This window comes from Macaca mulatta, chromosome 13, assembly GCF_049350105.2.
Source record: "Macaca mulatta isolate MMU2019108-1 chromosome 13, T2T-MMU8v2.0, whole genome shotgun sequence".
NCBI classification, from domain to species: Eukaryota; Metazoa; Chordata; class Mammalia; order Primates; family Cercopithecidae; genus Macaca; species Macaca mulatta.
This window is the reverse complement of record NC_133418.1, coordinates 37,898,264-37,917,890: the sequence shown is the minus strand read 5'-3', so window position 1 is coordinate 37,917,890 and position 19,627 is coordinate 37,898,264. Positions and strand designations below refer to the sequence as shown.

The 19,627-nt window shown below is 40.3% G+C and overlaps 1 protein-coding gene across 5 annotated transcripts in view; it reads left to right on the top strand.

Annotated features, from left to right (window-relative positions):
- KDM3A (lysine demethylase 3A) overlaps positions 1 to 17,308 on the top strand; it is a 53,034-nt gene extending 35,726 nt beyond the window's left edge. For 3 of the 5 annotated variants that reach the window (XM_077959077.1, XM_002799326.4, XM_077959075.1), the window contains exons 13-26: positions 1,002 to 1,154; positions 1,294 to 1,389; positions 1,715 to 1,842; positions 3,276 to 3,471; positions 5,317 to 5,489; positions 5,850 to 6,086; positions 7,461 to 7,632; positions 8,408 to 8,495; positions 9,180 to 9,310; positions 13,917 to 14,036; positions 14,119 to 14,258; positions 15,477 to 15,653; positions 15,731 to 15,865; positions 16,623 to 17,308. In XM_077959077.1, the coding sequence (XP_077815203.1) occupies positions 1,002 to 1,154; positions 1,294 to 1,389; positions 1,715 to 1,842; positions 3,276 to 3,471; positions 5,317 to 5,489; positions 5,850 to 6,086; positions 7,461 to 7,632; positions 8,408 to 8,495; positions 9,180 to 9,310; positions 13,917 to 14,036; positions 14,119 to 14,258; positions 15,477 to 15,653; positions 15,731 to 15,865; positions 16,623 to 16,703 (2,027 nt within the window). In that variant the 3' untranslated portion in view covers positions 16,704 to 17,308. The remainder of the gene's footprint in view (positions 1 to 1,001; positions 1,155 to 1,293; positions 1,390 to 1,714; positions 1,843 to 3,275; positions 3,472 to 5,316; positions 5,490 to 5,849; positions 6,087 to 7,460; positions 7,633 to 8,407; positions 8,496 to 9,179; positions 9,311 to 13,916; positions 14,037 to 14,118; positions 14,259 to 15,476; positions 15,654 to 15,730; positions 15,866 to 16,622) is intronic. The other 2 variants (XM_028832321.2, XM_077959076.1) reach the window with 1 other exon arrangement.
- Positions 17,309 to 19,627: the final 2,319 nt, after the last annotated feature.

Genomic DNA, 19,627 nt, shown 5'->3' with positions numbered 1-19,627 from the left:
GGGCTTTTCTGTGACCCACAAAAATGTCCTCCCTTTGCTCATATTTCTGAAAGCTTGCTGATACCTGGTTTGGTTCCTTGATCTGGCACTCCTCCATCTGGGGGAAGGGTCCAATGGCCTGTCCTGTTTTGGAAGGCCTCTCTCTCCAGTTATTAGGTCTTGGCCACTGGAACAGAAAATGCTGCTTTGTGGAATTCGGGGTCCTGCCTTAATCTGCTGGATGTTTGGTTAGTGTGAGTCAGTCCTGGGTGCCTGCATCATTTCTGGCACTGGCTAAATCGAATTTCTGACTGACTGGTGAAGGAACTGACCTTGGACCATTGTGCCTGCACAAAGTTAATGTGCAACTCCCTCCAGGCCCACTGAGCACCTTGGAGTTTTTAATGGGCAGTCTGAGTGGATTTAGGGTATCTGAATAACCTGATGCTCTATGAAGATTAAGTTAATGTGCAACTCCCTCCAGGCCCGCTGAGCACCTTGGAGTTTTTAATGGGCAGTCTGAGTGGATTTAGGGTATCTGAATAACCTGATGCTCTATGAAGATTACTGGGTTTGTGGATCTGAGTAAATTTTTTTTTTCCTTTGGAGAAAGCCTGGAACATGCTGCCTTTAAATTCTGAAAGTGACTCATGACTCAGAGGTTAAGAACCACTGTTATGTGATACCTGTATCTGAGCTCCAACTTGTGTAACTAGTGCTGCACAGTCTGAATAGGGATTCTGCTTGGAGTTCAGTCTCCTGGAGGGAGGTGAGACTGTGCCTGAATATATACAGTGAGAAGAGGCATGAATCTCAAGTACAAATTAAAGTTACTAGGAATGCTGAGGGGATCCAGGAGCACTTCATGGGGCGGAGGACAGCATTTGCAATGAAAGCTGAACAAAGTTAATTTGAAGTCTAAAGTCTAGTCACAGGGAGGAATGACAACAACCCCTACCTTTCATGTTTGATTTCAGAGGCCCTCTCCTTCCAAAGACTAAGTGATTTACTGATTTTTGCAGGACAGGTTGCTTGGAAGCGAGCTGTCAAAGGTGTTCGAGAAATGTGTGATGTGTGCGACACCACCATCTTCAACCTGCACTGGGTGTGTCCTCGGTGTGGGTTTGGAGTATGTGTGGATTGCTATCGGATGAAGAGAAAGAATTGCCAACAAGGTGAGAACCGATTTGATTCTCCTCCAGCCCCTCTACACAGTTAAATAAAGTTTTTTGTTGATTTATGTTTGGTGGGTTTCTTGAAGCATGTGGAGCCAGAGTCTATAAAGAACAGTTACTACAAATCAGTTATTTGCAGGTGCTGCTTACAAGACTTTCTCTTGGCTAAAATGCGTGAAGAGTCAGATACATGAACCAGAGAACTTAATGCCCACACAGATCATTCCTGGAAAAGGTATTTCATGTGCTGCAGTGATTTTCTTTCCCTTTGTCTTGGTTAACTCATGGGGGCTGGTAGTTTGGTTTTACTTTATCACTCGCTTAAGTTTATTTTTGTCCAGAATTGTATTAAATAATTCCTCCAACACTTTTTGATTAAAGTTTTATAGGATAATTTTGTAGAAGAAAAGAAAATGTATTTTGTGGAAGGCCTCTGGAGCAGGATGAAAGGGAGGGAGTTGGAAAAGTAATCCTGTGGGGAATGCCAGCTTCTGCTGTGTAACGTTGAGGTTGAAAGTACCTAATACCCTTGTTCAGATGTTTGCCTCTGCCCTTTCTAGCCCTGTATGATGTTGGAGACATTGTGCATTCTGTAAGAGCGAAATGGGGAATAAAGGCAAACTGCCCTTGTTCAAACAGGCAATTCAAACTCTTTTCAAAGCCAGCCTCAAAGGAAGACCTAAAACAGGTATTTACTGCTTATGTTAAATTCACCATCCCTTGTAATTGTCATTTGTCTGTTTTTCAAATAACCCAAGGATTTCTGTCAGTGCGTTTGAAAGGAACCTGGGGATAGTAATCAGTGGAAAGAGAGAGAGAAATAATTCATACATTTCATGTGGCAGTTCAGAGACCTGTTCTGACTTTTCACATTACTTTTGTAGACTCTTCTGTGGCCTCTTTTAGTAGGTTTTACATTTTTGTTTCTTGAAAAAGCAAAAGGTTCTATAGTAGTCTATCTAATAAGTAGCTGTCGAGTTTGTAAAGGGTTTAAAAAAAATTCTGTGTATTTTGCAGAATTAAAATTATTCAGATAAGCCTTAACATTTTAAAAATTACGTAATATATTTTGCCTACGTTTATGAAAAGTTGAAGGAAATAATGATAAAATGAACCTTTAGTTGCCCATCATGCAATGTAAAAAATGTTAATTTTCTCAGTCCTCATATGTCTCCTTGGTGGCATCCCTCTCCTCTCCACCATCACATGTGTGCCTTGCTCTCCCTTCTCCTCCTTGTTGCAGTAATCAGTATGCCGCATTGTGTTTAATAATCAGAAATTTACATTTCTATAAAGCTGTGGTGTCATAGGCAGGATGGGAGAGCAGAAGACTTGTAATATTTGGAGTCAGAACTGAATGTGAAGTCTTTTCCTTCCGCTTGCTAGTTGTGTTACTTTGGCTAAAGTGAGCTGGTTTCTATGTGGTTCAGCTTCCTCATCAGTAATATAGAAATAATAAGCAGTATTGATGATTGGGCATCACAGAATTATATCATATGTAAAGAGAGGGCCTGGACCACAACAGGAGTTTGGATATTTTTTTTCCTCCTTCTTATGTATGTATAAACTGGCTCTTGTCAGTTTTAAAAATTATTTTCTTCTACAGCAGTCATCTTAGATTTAATTTATGAGTTCTTTTAAGAGCTCCTCATCACATTTTTAAAGCTAAGTCAAAATAGCATTTTCTCTTTCTCTGCATCCCATTTCCTTCTGAAATCACAGCTTTACCTTTCCTGCCTGCCTCATTTATTCATTTTCAACCATGTTTTCTGTGCCTATCCTGGATTCTGGGATGAGTTCACAGGGGAGACAGGCACAAACTGGTCATTTTAAACCAGCATGGTACATAGAGTAATAGGGATATGTACCAGCAGGGGCTGGTAAAAGGGTGCGCGGGGTAATATCTTGCTGTGTTTTAAGTTGCTAACATCTCTTCTACCTTGTAGTTACTCTCTACTAGTGTGGGATTACTGCAGCTGTGGGGATACCCAGGGCTAGCTATTAGGTGGTTTTGTTCTGGATATTTATCTTACTTGTCGGTCGGCTATTAGGAGAGAATAAAAGAAAAGGAAGCTGTCATTCTTCAGCTTATATAAAATCGTCCTTTAATGCTTAACACAGACTTCTTTAGCTGGAGAAAAACCGACTCTTGGTACAGTGCTCCAGCAGAATCCCTCAGTGTTGGAGCCAGCAGCTGTGGGTGGGGAAGCAGTCTCCAAGCCAGCCGGCAGCATGAAGCCTGCCTGTCCAGCCAGCACATCTCCTCTAAACTGGCTGGCAGACCTAACCAGTGGGAATGTCAACAAGGAAAACAAGGGTGAGTGTTTCCTGCTTTCCTGTTTGTTCCTGAGTATTTTAGTCCATTCATGGAAGGACTTGGCAACCTCAGTTGCTGGGAGGACAGTGGTTAGAAGTCCTGTGGAATGGAAAGTGCTTCTCTGGAGTCATCCTGGAACCTGCCACAAATGAAAGTGTTTTTGAAATGCAGTACCAAAGAGGAGAAATTTTGCTGCATTAAAATGTAGAGACTTCTACCTTCTGGCTGTGTTACCGAAGAGAAGAATTGTAGGCCACTTCTTTCATGTAAAGATCTGGGACAAAATTTTAATGAATCAAATTTGACACTGTAAATGAAGGAATATTTGAATGTTAGACTACACCTGAATTTCTGGAAAAACCTTTATATAGCTTTAAAAGTGTGATAAGGAGCTCTTAAAAGAACTCATAAATTAGGTCTAAGAGGACTGTTGTAGAAAAAAATAATTTGAAAAGCTAGCAAGAGCACAGCTGGTGAGTTTATACATACCTTAGAAGGAGGAAAAAGAATATTCAAACTCCTGTTGTGGTCCAGGCCCTCTCTTTACATGTGATGTAATTCCGTGATGCTCAATCATCAGTATTGTTATTATTTCTGTATTACTGATGAGGAAGCTGAAGCATAGAAACCAGCACATTTGAGCCGAAGTAAGACAGTTAGCAAGTGGCTGGAAAAGAATTCAAATTTTTCAAGGTTTTTCCAGAAATGAAGATGTAGTCTGACATTCAAAAATATAGAAGAATCATGGGACAAGATGCAAGAAAACATTAAGTAAAATTCAGTACCTGTTTATGATTTACAAAAAACTTAAGAACATTCTTAATCAAGAGTTTAAGCAAAAAAAACTGGAGACATAAATAATCATTGAATTTTTAAAAAAATTGTTTTGAGGTTTTTTTTTTTTTTTTTTTTTTTTTTGAGACGGAGTCTCGCTCTGTCGCCCAGGCTGGAGTGCAGTGGCGCGATCTCGGCTCACTGCAAGCTCCGCCTTCCGGGTTCCCGCCATTCTCCTGCCTCAGCCTCCCGAGTAGCTGGGACTACAGGCGCCCACAACCACGCCCGGCTAATTTTTTGTATTTTTAGTAGAGACGGGGTTTCACCGTGGTCTCGATCTCCTGACCTTGTGATCCGCCCGCCTCGGCCTCCCAAAGTGCTGGGATTACAGGCGTGAGCCACCACGCCCGGCCTGTTTTGAGGTTTTTTGAGACGGAATCTTGCTCTGTCCACCCAGGCTGGAGTGCAGAGACACAGTCTTGGCTCACATTGCACTCTACCTCCCAGGTTCAAGCGATTCTCCTGCCTCAGCCTCCCGAGTAGCTAGGCTCATAGATGCCTGCCACCACGCCCTGCTAATTTTTGTATTTTTAGTAGAGATGGGGTTTTGCCATGTTGGCCAAGCTGGTCTTTGAGGTTTTTTTGTTTTGTTTTATTTTAACAGTTTCTATGTTCAAGACGATATCTATTACCACTTTTTATTAAGCATTGTACTGGAAGTCCTGGTCAGTGCATTGAGGGAAAAAAAAAAGTGTAAAGAGAATGCTGCCAGTATTTGTAGACAGTACAAACAAAAAATCCAAAAGAATCTACATTTACTAAACATTTGTCAGGGTTGCTAGATACAAAGGTCAATTTACAAAATTCCGTTGTACTGGGTAGTTATTGTTTTAACCTCAATGAGGAATCCTTGTCTAAGTAAATCATATCATTCATACTTATCTCCTAAAGTTTTTTTTTTTGTTCCAGTAAATAGAAAGCAAGTTCTAAAGTAATTCTGTTTGTAGAATACTAATAAGGGATTTGCCTTTCAGAATATTTTTTCATCTGGATGTTTTGGTTTTATTTTAGAAAAACAACCAATGATGCCAATTTTAAAGAATGAAATCAAATGCCTTCCACCCCTCCCGCCTTTAAGCAAATCCAGCACAGTCCTCCAAACGTTTAACAGCACAATTTTGACACCCGTAAGCAACAACAATTCTGGTTTCCTCCGGAATCTCTTGAATTCTTCTACAGGAAAGGTGTGTGTTTGTTTGTTTGGTACTGCATGTTGTAAAGTTGAAAACAGAACAGGAAAAGAGTAGAGAAGTTGGAACTGAAAGTAGAAAGGAGACTGAATCACATACTTACCTTTGTGGGTTCAGAAGGCTTGAGTCATTGGAGGATGGGTTTTATGGGAATATAGTTCTGGGCCAGGCCACTTTCTCATGTTACCTCACTTCTATGAGTTGTCAAGTGGGGACAGGGGATGTGCCTCTTTGCCTGGGGGACCTGGCTTAGAATCTTCTGGATGTGTAATATATACTCATCATTATGGGAATGGGGTTTCTTGATGGTAGGCGAATGACATATTTGAGATTTTTGTTCTTTCTTCAATTCAGACAGAAAATGGACTCAAGAATACACCAAAAATCCTTGATGACATCTTTGCCTCTTTGGTGCAAAATAAGACTTCTTCCGATTTATCTAAGAGGCCTCAAGGACTGACGATCAAGCCCAGCATTCTGGGCTTTGACACTCCTCACTATTGGCTTTGTGATAATCGCTTGCTGTGCTTGCAAGACCCCAACAATAAGAGCAACTGGAATGTGTTTAGGGAGTGCTGGAAACAAGGACAGGTAATGTAGGCCTCCCATCCTCCAGCCCTATTCAGAACCCCCTTCTCAGTTTCTTTGGCAGACTTCTGTCAACCCCACCCCAGCCTTCCCCCACCCCTTCACCTTCTGTTTTATTCTTTATTGTTTAGGTGAATATAATCAGGTCAGGATGTGGCCGTGAGTCTTCCTTTTTAAAGCAGATGGTCCTAAACTGACTTTTCCATTCAGGTTTTTGTTGCTTCCTACCAGTCCCCGTTGGGATTTTGATGAGGGCATCCAGGCTTGGTAATTCCTATGGTAAACCTCAGCAGAGGAAGTGAGAGTGTGACTACAGGCTGATGGGATTTGGGAGATTAGACACAATGTGGTAGAAAATCATGCACCCCTCTTACCTGAATGGAAAGCCTGTGCTGAAGGCAATTCTAGGTAGGCTAGGGCCGTGTGGTGTCATACAGTCCCCAGGTGCCTGCTTTAAAGGGCAGTGTTGTTGGATCTTAAGTGCTGGTTAATATCTTCAGGAGAATTTCTAGGCCTGCTTCTGTGCTTTCTTGTTTTGGTTCTGTTTTCTGGATCTTTGGCTTCTCTGTTTGGCCAGATAGGGTCTTTGCTAAAGGAACACTCTGCTCTCTTGGACAAGGATTTGGGAGAATTGCCAAAAAGAAATATGTGAGTGTTTAACCAAAAATAAATTTTCAAAAATGTTTTTCTCCATCTAGTGTACTAATAGGATTTGCTCATTTAATCATATATAGACAAGAAACAAAATGATGGGCTGAATACAGTGTTTCAGCAGGCTTTCTTGCTTGTTGCCAATATTTTAAAGTTAGACTATTTGACATAAAGTTAAACTATAAAGTTAGACTATTTCACATAAAGTTAACTATAAAGTCACTTAAAGTTAGACTATTTCATTTAAAGTTAGACTATTTCACATAAAGGTTAGAGCTTCTGGGTTGTCTTAGACAGCCAAAAGATTTGGCACCCTCACACAGCCAGTAGTAGTGAGGGGTGTCACCGACCATATTCCTGCTTGGCAGTAACAGGCTCAAGTATAGTGAGGTCACCCTGTTTCACCGGTGACTGGTGTCACTGGACACTCCTTCCAGCCCTTGTCATCTTCACAGTCCGTCTTGCTGTGAGTAATGGAAAGGTGATCCTTTCTCCTAGATGCTTACCCATGTAGTTTTGAGAGCAAGAGGTGTGTAAGCAGATGAATGGTGAAGGTTGGAGGTGCTTCGGGAGCTCAGAGAACTAAGCCTAAACTGTCACATCACCATCTGAGATGGAGCACCAGCTCCATGGAAATACACCAATAGCAGTGTGAAGAGGGACTGCCTTCGGGAGTGGGGACAGAGCTGCCAGAGTTCAGACTAAAGTCTTCTTCTCTTCATTTAGCCAGTGATGGTGTCTGGAGTGCATCACAAATTGAACTCTGAACTTTGGAAACCTGAATCCTTCAGGAAAGAGTTTGGTGAGCAGGAAGTAGACCTAGTTAATTGTAGGACCAATGAAATCATCACAGGAGCCACAGTAGGAGACTTCTGGGATGGATTTGAAGACGTTCCAAGTATGTATGAAAGATCTTTTAAGGGGGTTGAGGATGTGAAAGGAGGGAACACAGGAATGGCAGGAGTCTGAGACCCATCAGTGGCAGCCGCAGCATTTTCCAGGATTTTGGAGTTTAAAATTAACATCTCTCCTCCCCTTCCTTGTTACAATGTTTATGCTTTTAAACTCTGAGGCATTATTACCTGTTCTGTTTGTCTTTGTTGTCCTTGGACAGAACATCAGATAGGGTCAATCTCTCTCTCCAAGCAGAATAAGTAATTTGTTCCATGCTGGCCTCAGAAAACTGGGTTTACTAAACACCTGTGACCTTTGATTGCTGACGTGCATTGCTATTGATTAGTTGGGATGCTGCTCACTTCTTCCGGAACTGTAGAGGAGGAGCAGATTGGATCAATGACAGCTGTCGAAACACCACCTACCTGCAGTGGGCAAAAGGGAGCGGCTGAATCTCCCAAGAATGAGTAGCAGCTTAATAAGCTTCTAGGAAAGACAAGGCCCTGACACAAATCTGTTAGTTGGTGATCTTTATTTTGCTGCACCTTGCTGCCTTCTGGGTACAAATGGATTTCTTTACACTGCAGAAATAAAATGGTGGATAGTTGGTAAGAGGGGAAAAATAAGGAGTAATATTTGTATACTAAATTTATCAGGTTATGAAAATTTTGCAGAGATAAATTTATTTGTATTGTTGAGGCATAAAATGCTACTTTGTCATTTATTTTGGTCTGTTTCTGAGTTATAAATAGTAACAGTTCATTGTGGTTACCTTTCAGATCGTTTGAAAAATGAAAAAGAACCAATGGTGTTGAAACTTAAGGACTGGCCACCAGGAGAAGATTTTAGAGATATGATGCCTTCCAGGTATGATTATGAAGGTGGGGAGAGATGATTCTGTCCTTGACTTGGTAGGATAGTGAGAAAATAGTTTTCAAGGAAATAACAAAAGTTCTGCAGTTATACTGCTGCTGATTTTTCATTTCTAGTCTGTAGTCATTGGAGGCATGTTTATTTTTAGATGAGATGAAGAAGTGATTGGCTTTTAGGCCTGGCTAATGGAACACCACACATTTTCCGAGGTAGGCCCTACTAGAGAAGAGGCTCACTTTTTCTTACAAGGCTGATTTGGAGGCAGTTGTGGAATCTGATGTGTAAGGGTCAGAACAGTATAGTCACAGCACTGAGTTAGACAAGAAGACATCTATTGGGTGGATCTGTTTTCCTGATTGAGCTTGAAACCTTGAAAAGGGTATCATAACTAATCAATGATGTATCTCTAAGCGTAACTTTTTGTCTAGAATTTATTGCTGAGATCTTTTGTCTGAACTGTTACAGCCGATTTTGACACATTTGTGTGTTGTAGGAGAAAAAGAAGACATGTTTGTTTGTAACTACTGTAATTCTAATCTTAAATATTTGATGGCTCTCTCTGTCTACATGATCACAGATGTATTTGTTCCTTTTGCTGTAAAAGGAACAAAACAGGTTACACAATAATGAATTAGAAAAGCAATCTTATTTTGCAAATTCCTGGTTCTGTTGTTCTAGGTTTGATGATCTGATGGCCAACATTCCGCTGCCCGAGTACACAAGGCGAGATGGCAAACTGAACTTGGCCTCTAGGCTGCCCAACTACTTTGTTCGGCCAGATCTGGGTCCCAAGATGTATAATGCTTATGGTAAGGAGGAGATGGCTAACTTTAAACTGGAAATAAAACAACTGAAAATGTTTGGAAAATTGATTTTGTGGGAGGGAAAGGTGGAAAGCACCCATAATCTTAATGCTTAATACAGCCACAGCCTTCATTTTTACGTATTTCTTTTCATTCCCTGGCCACATGTTTATGTATTTCATTTTCATAGTTGCAGTTGTAGGGCATATGCAATTTTGTGTTTTTCCCTTTACTATGCCTAATTTTACGTTGTAAAATCTTTACATGTTACTTAATAGTCTTTAGATCACTTTTAATGGTGTGTGATACATCATTGAAAGAATGTACTTTTGTTAGTGATTTCAGTGTTCGGACATTTAGGTCAATCTGCTAGCATTCTAGCTGTCTTAACATCTGCTACAATTAAATGCAGTGTTCTATATTGGTGAGTAGAAGTTAGTTACTTAGGATTCAAAGTACTCTTTGAATTGGACTTTTATTCTTTTGACATGACTCAATACTAACTGTCTAACAAGGAGGATGCCTGGGATAAAGATTGGTTTCTCCATTTATCAGAGCCTTCTTTCATCATTGTAACTGTGATCTTTATCAGTTTTACATATGGCCTTTAATTATGGCTGGATTCGAGTTGGCCATTTTGAAGGAATTATTTATTGTTGAATGCAGTTCTAATTGTTTGAATATTTCAGTGAATTTTATTTACTCATTTTTACTATTTGGCCCCTACTTTTCCAGTCCTCTTGGAAATTATTTATTTATTCTTCCCATAATTACTTCCATGTCACTTTCCATTTCTAGCCTTAGACCTGTGGGTGTCCTTTTCAAAAAGGACAAGGTCTGTTGTAGTCTTCACCGTGTTCTCCAAAGACTGTTGCGGGAGGGGAGGAGAAGAGAGGCAAAGACTCCAGCCCCACAATTCTGTTATGTTGAGTCAGCTCAGGGAACCACCAGGGGTGTAGTTGGGGACTGTTGTGACAGGGGAGTGTTTTTGTTTGCAAGCTCCCAGCAGTCTCTATGCCCAAGATAGTTCTGCCAGGGTAGGGGTAGAGTGAGAAATGGCGTGTGGGTGAGAAGACCCTGTGGGCACAAGGCCTTTTGCCTGTTCCTCACTTCTCAGGTCTCGGTGAGTCCTCCATGTGCTGTGGGTCTGCAGTGTGCTCTCTTGAGGTCCTGTCCCTCGAGCCCTTCAGAGACTGATTAAAGCAGCTGGTTGGGATCTTGGGCAAACTCATGTATATGAGAGCATTTTTCCAATAAATTGTATCGTGTGATATTGTAGTTTTATCTCCATGCATTATAGAAATCCTGAAGCTTTAAAGGTGGGTATCTGAGAAATTTTCAAAAGAATTGCTTGCGTGGTTTAACTAGCTTGGCAGCAGGTCTTTTCCCCTAGACACTAATAGATGGCAGTGTTACTCTATAAAAGCTTTTCCTATGACAAAAGGGTTCCCATCCAGAAGTAAGCATTCAGGGAATGAAAATAATGAAGATGTGTTCATTATCAAACACCTTATATCTTATTGTAAACATCATTGAAGAGTGGTCTTTTCAAAGGTTGGGTGATTGAGTTGTGACTCTTCAATCAGAGTAAGTGCAAAGGCACTTTGGAGAGATCATATAATCCAGCCTCTCTTCAGCTCCTGCAACACCCCCCCGCCCATTTTGCAATGAGGACCAGGACTTGAGGACAGTAGAAGGGACATTGACCTGTTCAGGATCTCCAGGGGGCAGCTAGTGGCAGGTCTGAGACTAGTACTTAGATCTCCTAATTTCCAAGCTAGAGCCCATTTTCCTACTCTTCCTCTACTCTAACTCCCCATCACCCAACAGCCCCTACTATTTCAGCTTTTTTCTCCCTTAAAAGTCCATGGTGTTTTGTTTCAGGATGTTTTGTTGTCTAGCACTCCTTTCCTTTTGACCATTATGTTTTTACAATTTTGGTTTCATCTGAGTTTACCATGGTTTAGAGTTTGGTTTTATCAGTGTACAGTTACCCATGACTGGGATCTGATGGACTTTGGGCCAGTGGCTGCACAGCAGTTTTTTCCTTCCTCGTTTTGCAGTGTGGCACTGGCCGGATCAGCAGGCAGCCAGTCCCTGCCAAGGCTTTGCCTCCTAGTCTCCTTTCCTTACTTTTCTTCCCAGCTCCATCCTCTTCCTATTGCCCTTAGTCTTAACCATCATCTTCAAGTTTGTGTTTATCGTTCGCTTATATTTATACTTTTAACATATATACTTGTATTCCTGCACAGTATTCTTTGTTTTTAACCTGCTTTTGAACTTCATATAAATAGAATCAGATTTTTTATATTCATCCATGCTGTCATATAATAATGTATCATCCATGTGTTCATTTCATTCATTTTATTTCTATTACATTAATTGCTTTTTTCTGAAATTGGGCTTTTTACTGTGGAACTATTTTTCAAACACACTGAAAACTTGAGAGTCTGGTAGTGTATTGGGGAAACCCCACCCCCGATATTCAACGTGGGTTCTTTTCTATTTCCCTAAGCGTCGGCTGGTCTGAGAAACAAAGGGGAAGAGTACAAAAGAGAGAAATTTTAAAGCTGGGTGTCCGGGGGAGACATCACATGTCGGCAGGTTCTGTGATGCCCCCCCAGCTGTAAAATCAGCAAGTTTTTATTAGCAATTTTCAGAAGGGGAGGGAGTGTACGAATAGGGTATGAGTTACACAGATCACATGCTTCACAAGGTAATAAAATATCACAGAGCAAATGGAGGCAGGGTGAGATCACAGTACCACAGGATGGGGCAAAATTAAAATTGCTAATGAAGTTCACAATTGTCATTGATAACATTGTTATTGTCATTGATAACATCGCATTGTCATTGATAACATCTTACCAGGAGATAGAGTTTGAGAGCAGACAACCTGTCTGACCAAGATTTATTAGGCGGGAATTTCCTCGTCCTTATAAGCCTGGGAGTGCTACAGGAGACCTAGGCTTATTTCATCCCTTCAACTTTGACCGCAAAAGACAGCCACTCCCAAGGGGGCCGTTTAGAGGCCTCCCTCAGGGACGCATTCTCTTTCTCAGGGATGTTCCTTGCTGAGAAAAATAATTCAATGGTATTTCTCCTATTTGCTTTTGAAAGAAGAGAAATATGGCTCTGTTCCACTCAGCTCACCAGCAGTCAGAGTTTAAGGTTATCTCTCTTGTTCCCTGAACATTGCTGTTAATCCTGTTCTTTTTTCAGGGTGCCCAGATTTCATATTGTTCAAACACACATGCTCTACAAACAATTTGTGCACTTAACGCAACCATCACAGAGTCCTGAGGCAGCATACATCCTCCTCACCTTACGAAGATGACAGGATTAAGAGATTAAAGTAAAGAGAGGCATAGGAAATCACAAGGGTATTGATTGGGGAAGTGATAAGTGTCCATGAAATCTTCACAATTTATGTTCAGAGACTGCAGTAAAGACAGGCATAAGAAATTATAAAAGTATTAATTTGGGGAACTAATAAATGTCCATGAAATCTTCACAATTTTTGTTCTTCTGCCATGGCTTCAGCCAGTCTCTCCGTTTGGGGTCCCTGACTTCCCACAACAGTAGTGACTCCATATAACTCATCACCCAGTTATATAAGAGCTTTCAACTTTTTCCATAATTGTTTCATTGTCTCCTCTCCTTAAATTTTTTCATCATCCTCTCATCTATACTATGATTTCATTCTAATACCAAATGCTTTACCTATTCCTAGGGCTGATATTTCAGCAAGCTGGAAAGAAAAAGTACAACAGGGTTCTGGGGCTCTGGTCCCAAGTTGGAATGAAGAAATGTGCCCTCTCAAAAGTATAGCCCCTCTAAAACCACAGCCCCAGGCAAGCCAGAGATAAAGTCTTCCTCCAAAACAGTATTGCGGGGCGTTTGCAGAGGCCAGCAGGTCAGAAAACAGCTGCTGCTTGCTCACTACAAGCTGTGCTTCTCTCTACTGCCCAGCCTAAGAAGCAGAGTCCTAGTGTTAGAATGGCTTGCCCAAGGTGACTGCAGGGTAAGCTTCAGGATGATTGCTGAGCAAGGTGAGCCTTCTCCTGTGAGCAAGGAATTAGCCACAGACTATGAACACTGGAGGGACTTGTCATTCCGCATCACTCCTCACCCCTCCTCTTTTACAGTTGAGAGAACCAAGGAATGCGTTGGGCAGTGTTCCTTCTTATACTTGTGATAGCCATTTGAGGTTCCAGGTTTATGTGTGTGTGTGGGTGGGGGCTTTCCCTTGGACTCCCCATCTTGAGTGGTCCTTGGGCTTTGCCTTGGTCCTTGGGCTTGTCCCAGAGCTCCTAGGCTGTGGCAATAATCAGAGCCTGAGCTCACTTGATTTAGCAGATGTCCTTTTGGCAAATCCCACCTTCAGAAGCCTGCTTTACCACTTCCATTTCCTCCTGTTTTTGGCTTCTGAGTATTCCTTCTTTTCTTGCTAGCACATTGATTGGTTAAAGATTTTTTTTTGCAATAGTTTGATCCAGAATTTTTATTCTCAGCAGAAGAGTCAATCAGGGACCTACCATCCCCCAGGTAGTGGAAAGACTATGGCAGCCTTTGTTGTCTTCCGTAAACTTAAGGCACTTTGTTTTTGCAGGATTAATCACTCCTGAAGATCGGAAATATGGAACAACAAATCTTCACTTAGATGTATCTGATGCAGCTAATGTCATGGTCTATGTGGGAATTCCCAAAGGACAGTGTGAGCAAGAAGAAGGTAGGGTGCTGAGCATAAAAGGAGGGCTTACTCTTTGAGCCAGGGCCTGTGGTCTGATATTTGCTTTCTCTTCTTGCTCTAGAAGTCCTTAAGACCATCCAAGATGGAGATTCTGACGAACTCACAATAAAGCGATTTATTGAAGGAAAAGAGAAGCCAGGAGCACTGTGGCACATATATGCTGCGAAGGACACGGAGAAGATAAGGGAATTTCTTAAAAAGGTGTGCTTTTTATGGCATGTGTGAACAGAGGAATAGAGAATAGCAGTATTACGTTACATGTGGTGAACTGACTGGCTTGGCTAGGGGAACTGTCACGACCTGAAAAGTTAAATCTGTACCTGTCAGATTGAATAGGCTGAAGGTGGTTGCTAAGGAAGAAGGATTCTAAATGATTAGGGTTACACTTCTTAAAAAAAGCAGGCCTTGTCTTTTATGGCTGTGTTTTGTGTTAGAGTGCATTTAGAAATTTTTGTTCTCTGCTTTCAAGTTAGTGCATCTGATCATCTCCCAGCATCTATTTGTTTTTACTGCCTTAAGAATCTGAGCACTTCAGAGGTGCATGTATCCTTGGCCCTGAGTGACCATGTTCTTGAGTGAGTTACTAAGTTTGGTTTTGTCCACTCTCATGTAGCAAGTGACCCTACTTGTCATTAGCAAGGGACGCAGGGATTCAGAAGATTCTAGGTTTCCCCTGTAGTTGGCCGGTTTTTTCAGCAAGGGCTATGTGTGGAAATTCTAGGCAACTAGAAAGATGAGACATGTTCAGTTTTAAACTTGTTTGGCACTGAGGCTGCCAGTTGCAACCCAGGTGTCTTTGGCTGATATGCTTCAGTCATTCACGAGTCTTGGATATGAACATTCCTAACCTGTTAGCTGGCCCCAAGTATGTCTTTAACAAGCATTTGTTTGAATCAAGGTGTTTCTGGCTAAGGATCATTTGGCTCTTGCAGAAATCTGGCTTGGTCACCATATTGTTCCTTTGATATTGTCACTCTGAGTCTCTGCTTTACCAGTTACTGGATCAAGGATAAACAAGTCTAATCTGCAGCTGTCTTCGGGACTGTTTCATAAGTCAGATTAAGTGAAGACAAGTTTCTGATAACTTTAAAACAAGTTCATTTATAAGGAGCCTGAGCCTACTTATGTTTAAAAGTCTAGACTAAAATATTGTTTAAATACAGTATTTACAAACTTACACAGAGCCTGCCAGTCATGGTTTATGGGAACTGACATCAGAGAAGCCACATTTTCCTCGTCCTTCTTCTGTTGGTTCATTCAGCTGAAGTCTTCCAGTACTACTTGTCTTTTTCTGCCAATGGGGGCACTTAAGTTGAAGAAGGCCTGACATTTATGAACTGCCAACACTGTTTAGAGGAAAAAAATGGCTTATTGGGCCTTAGCATGTTACTGTTGCATAACATTTTGGGTGTATTCTAGGTGTCAGAAGAGCAAGGTCAAGAAAACCCAGCAGACCACGATCCTATTCATGATCAAAGCTGGTATTTAGACCGATCATTAAGAAAGCGTCTTCATCAAGAGTATGGAGTTCAAGGCTGGGCTATTGTGCAGTTTCTTGGGGATGTGGTGTTTATCCCGGCAGGAGCTCCACATCAGGCAAGAATCATTACTTTTTCTTTATTCTCTTTATAGTGTGAACTTTTGGGTTACTGATATCACTTGCTGTTTTTCAGGTTCATAACTTGTATAGCTGCATCAAAGTGGCTGAAGATTTTGTTTCTCCAGAGCATGTTAAACACTGCTTCTGGCTTACTCAGGAATTCCGCTATCTGTCACAGACTCACACCAATCATGAAGATAAATTACAGGTAAAAATAGCACCAATTCCTAGCATTCTCTGGCTATGGCTTCATGGCCCATTCTTGACCTTATAAAGAGAGTCAGTGGACTTGGCCATATCATACTTAGTAGCACAGTGAGTTGATGAACTTACTTTATATCTAGTACCACTATCTGCTTCAGTGAGGGAGGAACAAGAGGAAATCTCACCTTGGTTTGATTTGATATTGTTTAGAATCTGTAAGGAACTGTCCCCACAGAGAAAGGCCTTAGTACTGAAAATGAATAGATTTGTCTTCTGATCTTGGCCCAGCTGCCTGTCAGGGGTCATGAACACAGTTCTTAACCTTCAGTGCTGCAGTGTTCTCATCACCCTTAGGTAGAGCAGAACTGAGTCTCTCAGACTGAAAGAGGTCTGAAGGGGTGGTATTTTCAAAAGGATTTCAGTAATGAATTATGTAACATAATTTCATGTTTGGAAAATTAGGGAAAAATAATAAAGCTGTACCTTGGAATTGCCTCTCCCTGTACTCACTGTGAGTAGGTCTACGTGGCATCAAAACCTTTAAAAGGGGGAAAATGAGCTTTTTAAGTTCTTGAAATCATGGGTTTAAAATGTATATGAAATACTGGTCTGAAGGAGCCCAGGGACCTTTACAGTCTTGACATTTCATACGAATATTGAATTTTAAATTCTGCGAGAAGGTAATAAAATTGGAGAAGTTTATTCTTAGTGACAGGTTTCAGATTTAAATGTAAAATGACCATATTTTCTATTATTTTTAGGTGAAGAATGTTATCTACCATGCAGTGAAAGATGCAGTTGCTATGCTAAAGGCCAGTGAATCCAGTTTTGGCAAACCTTAATCTCCCTGCACATTGGAAATGAATTACAGGCAGCTGTTCAAACTCTTCAGGCAGGATTCCTGTGGACTTTTGAGATTCATGTTACCTCATCTTCTTTTTTAAACCGTACCCAACTTGTGAGGGTACTCTGTCTAATGTATATTTCTAGTGTTTACAGACAGTAAATGTGTATATGTAGTAACTATTTACAGAACATGCATCCTTAAACTGTGACTTCTCACCTAGTGCAGAACTTTTACCAGGCTGTAAAAGCAAAACCTCATATCAGCTCTGGAACAATACCTGCAGTTATTCTCCAGCTGTTTGGACAACTTAGATTGGGTTTGTAACTATTAGGAATCACTGCACAGTTTACTTGGGTTGTATTTTGTTTTGTGTCAGAGTCCCCTCTCCCTCATCCCTTAGGGTCCAGAAGAGCAATGGAGGAAGTGACAGCTAATGTTGCAGTTCTTATTGTATGGCATAGGATTGGCATTATATAGCAGAAATCAACTACTGTACAATTTCTTGGGGTTAACCATCTTTAGTTAAATGGAATTTTAATTTAAATGAAGCTTTGCTAATTTTAAGTGTTAAGCATTTTGCATTAAAATATTCATATAATATTTTGGCTCAGTTTATTGGCATTATCCTCTCATTGTGGTTCCAACACAACTTTCTTCAAATGCAGGTGTAATGAATTGCTCCAAGAACTCTTCTCAAAAGTGAAGAAGTTTGATGCTGTAGTGATTTTCTGAGTGATTATTACAAAGCTAACATGGAAATTCCTGCTCAGCCAGGTAGAAACCCTGTCACACTTTGTCAAGGAAACACCACCAATTACATTTAGAAACAGGAATTAACCAAGAAACCAAGTAGTAGTGCCAGGTTAAATGGTTCTAAAAAGGTAAGTAATGAAACACTTTGTCTTCTGGCCCTTCATAATGTAAGTTTATGAAGGAAAATGAAATTAAGTTCTATGACAGTACTACCTAAAATACTCATCTCTGTGAAGGAAAAAAAATTCACAGAGAAGCACCTTTCGTTAACCCACTGATTCTCCTAGGCCACTCTTTCATTTAATTTCTTTAAAAAAAGGAATTAAACATTGAAATCAGGTAGTACATAGACAAACCCTAGAACCTGAGTTTTGTGAGCGGAGTAGGAGGCCAGAGGATCAGTATTAAATTAAAAAACCCATTGCCAAATCTAAGGTCAAAAGATTTGCCCTAATGTTTTCTAGGAGTTTTAAAATTTTAGCTCTTAAATCTTTGACCTATTTGGAGTTAATAATTAAATATGGTGTAAGGTAAAGATTCAATTTCATTTTTTTGAATATGGATACCCAGTTTTCCCAGCAACATTTGTCAAACACTTTTCTTTCCCCCATTGAATGGTCTTGGCACTCTAGTTAAAAATCAATTGATCGCAGATGGGAAAGCATATTTCTAGGCTCTCACATTCCATTGGTCTGTGTATCTGTCTTTATGCCAATACTGCACTGTTCTGATGTCTGCTACTTTGTAGTAAGTTTTAAAATCAAGAACTGTGAGTTCTCCAACTTTGGTCTTCTTTTTCATGATTGTTTTAGTTAGGGTCACTGGAAATTCCATATGAATTTTGGGGTAGGTTTTTTTATTTCTGCAAAAAACACCATCTGGGTATTGGTAGAGATTGCATTGAACCCGTATGTTGCTTTGGGTAGTGTGTCATCTTGACAGTCTACTTCTTGCAATCCATGAGCATGGGATGTTGTGTTTCCACTTATTGGTGTCTAATTTCTTTCAGCAATGTTTTGTAGTTTTCAGTTGTATAAGTTTTGTACCTTCGTGGTTAAATTTATTCCTAGGTATTTTATTCTTTTTTTGCTATGATAAATGAAATTATTTTTCTTGTATTGCTAGCATTTATAAATGCAACCGATTCTTGGCATTGATTTGTATTTTGCAACTATACATATAAAATCATGCCATCTGTGAACAGGGATAATTTTACTTACTCCTGTATATAATCTGGATACCTTTCTTTTTCTTGCCTAATTGCTCTGGCCAGAATTTTCAGTTCCATGTTAAATAAAAGTAGTGAAAGTGGGCATCCTTGTCTTGTTCCTCATCTTTAGGGGAAAGCTTTCAGAGTGACTTAGCTGTGTATTTTTATATGGCCTTTATACTGTTAAGGAAGTTCTCTTCTATTTTTTATTGTTTTCTTTTTTTATCCTGAAAGGGTGTTGGATTTTGTCATATGTTTTTCTCTGCATCAGTAGAAATCACGTTTTTCCTCCATTCTTCATTCTATTAATGTGGCATATACACTGAATAATTTTCATATGTTGAACCACCTGTCTATTCCGAGGATAAATCTCACTTGGTTGTGGTGTATACTCCATTTAACAGGCCACTGGACTTGGTTTCCTAGTATTTTGAGGATGTCTGCATCTGTAACCATAAGGGTTTGTTGTAGTTTTTCTTGTGGTATCTTTGTCTGAAATTGGTATCAGGATATTGCTGATATATTGAGATATAATTGTTTATAGCATTCTTTTAAAATCCTTTTTTTTTTGTGTAAAGTGGGTGGTGGTTTCTCCTATTTCGTATCTGATTTTAGTAACTTCTGCCCTCATCCTCATCCTCCTATAGTCAGTCTAGCTCTAGGCTTGTTAATTTTGTTGGTATTTTTATAGAACTGTCTTTTGATTTTGTTGATTTTCTGTAGTTTTTCTGTTTCCAATTTCATTTATATCCGCTCTAATCTTTGTCCTTTTGCTAGCTCTGGGTTTAGTTTCTCTTTTTTTCTGGTTCCTTAAGGTGTACAGTTAGGTTATTGCTATGGTCTGAATGTTGTTGACTTTCAAAATTCATATATTGAAATCTAACGCCCAATGTAATAGTATTAAGAGGCCGGGCGCGGTGGGTCACGCCTGTAATCCCAGCACTTTGGGAGGCCGA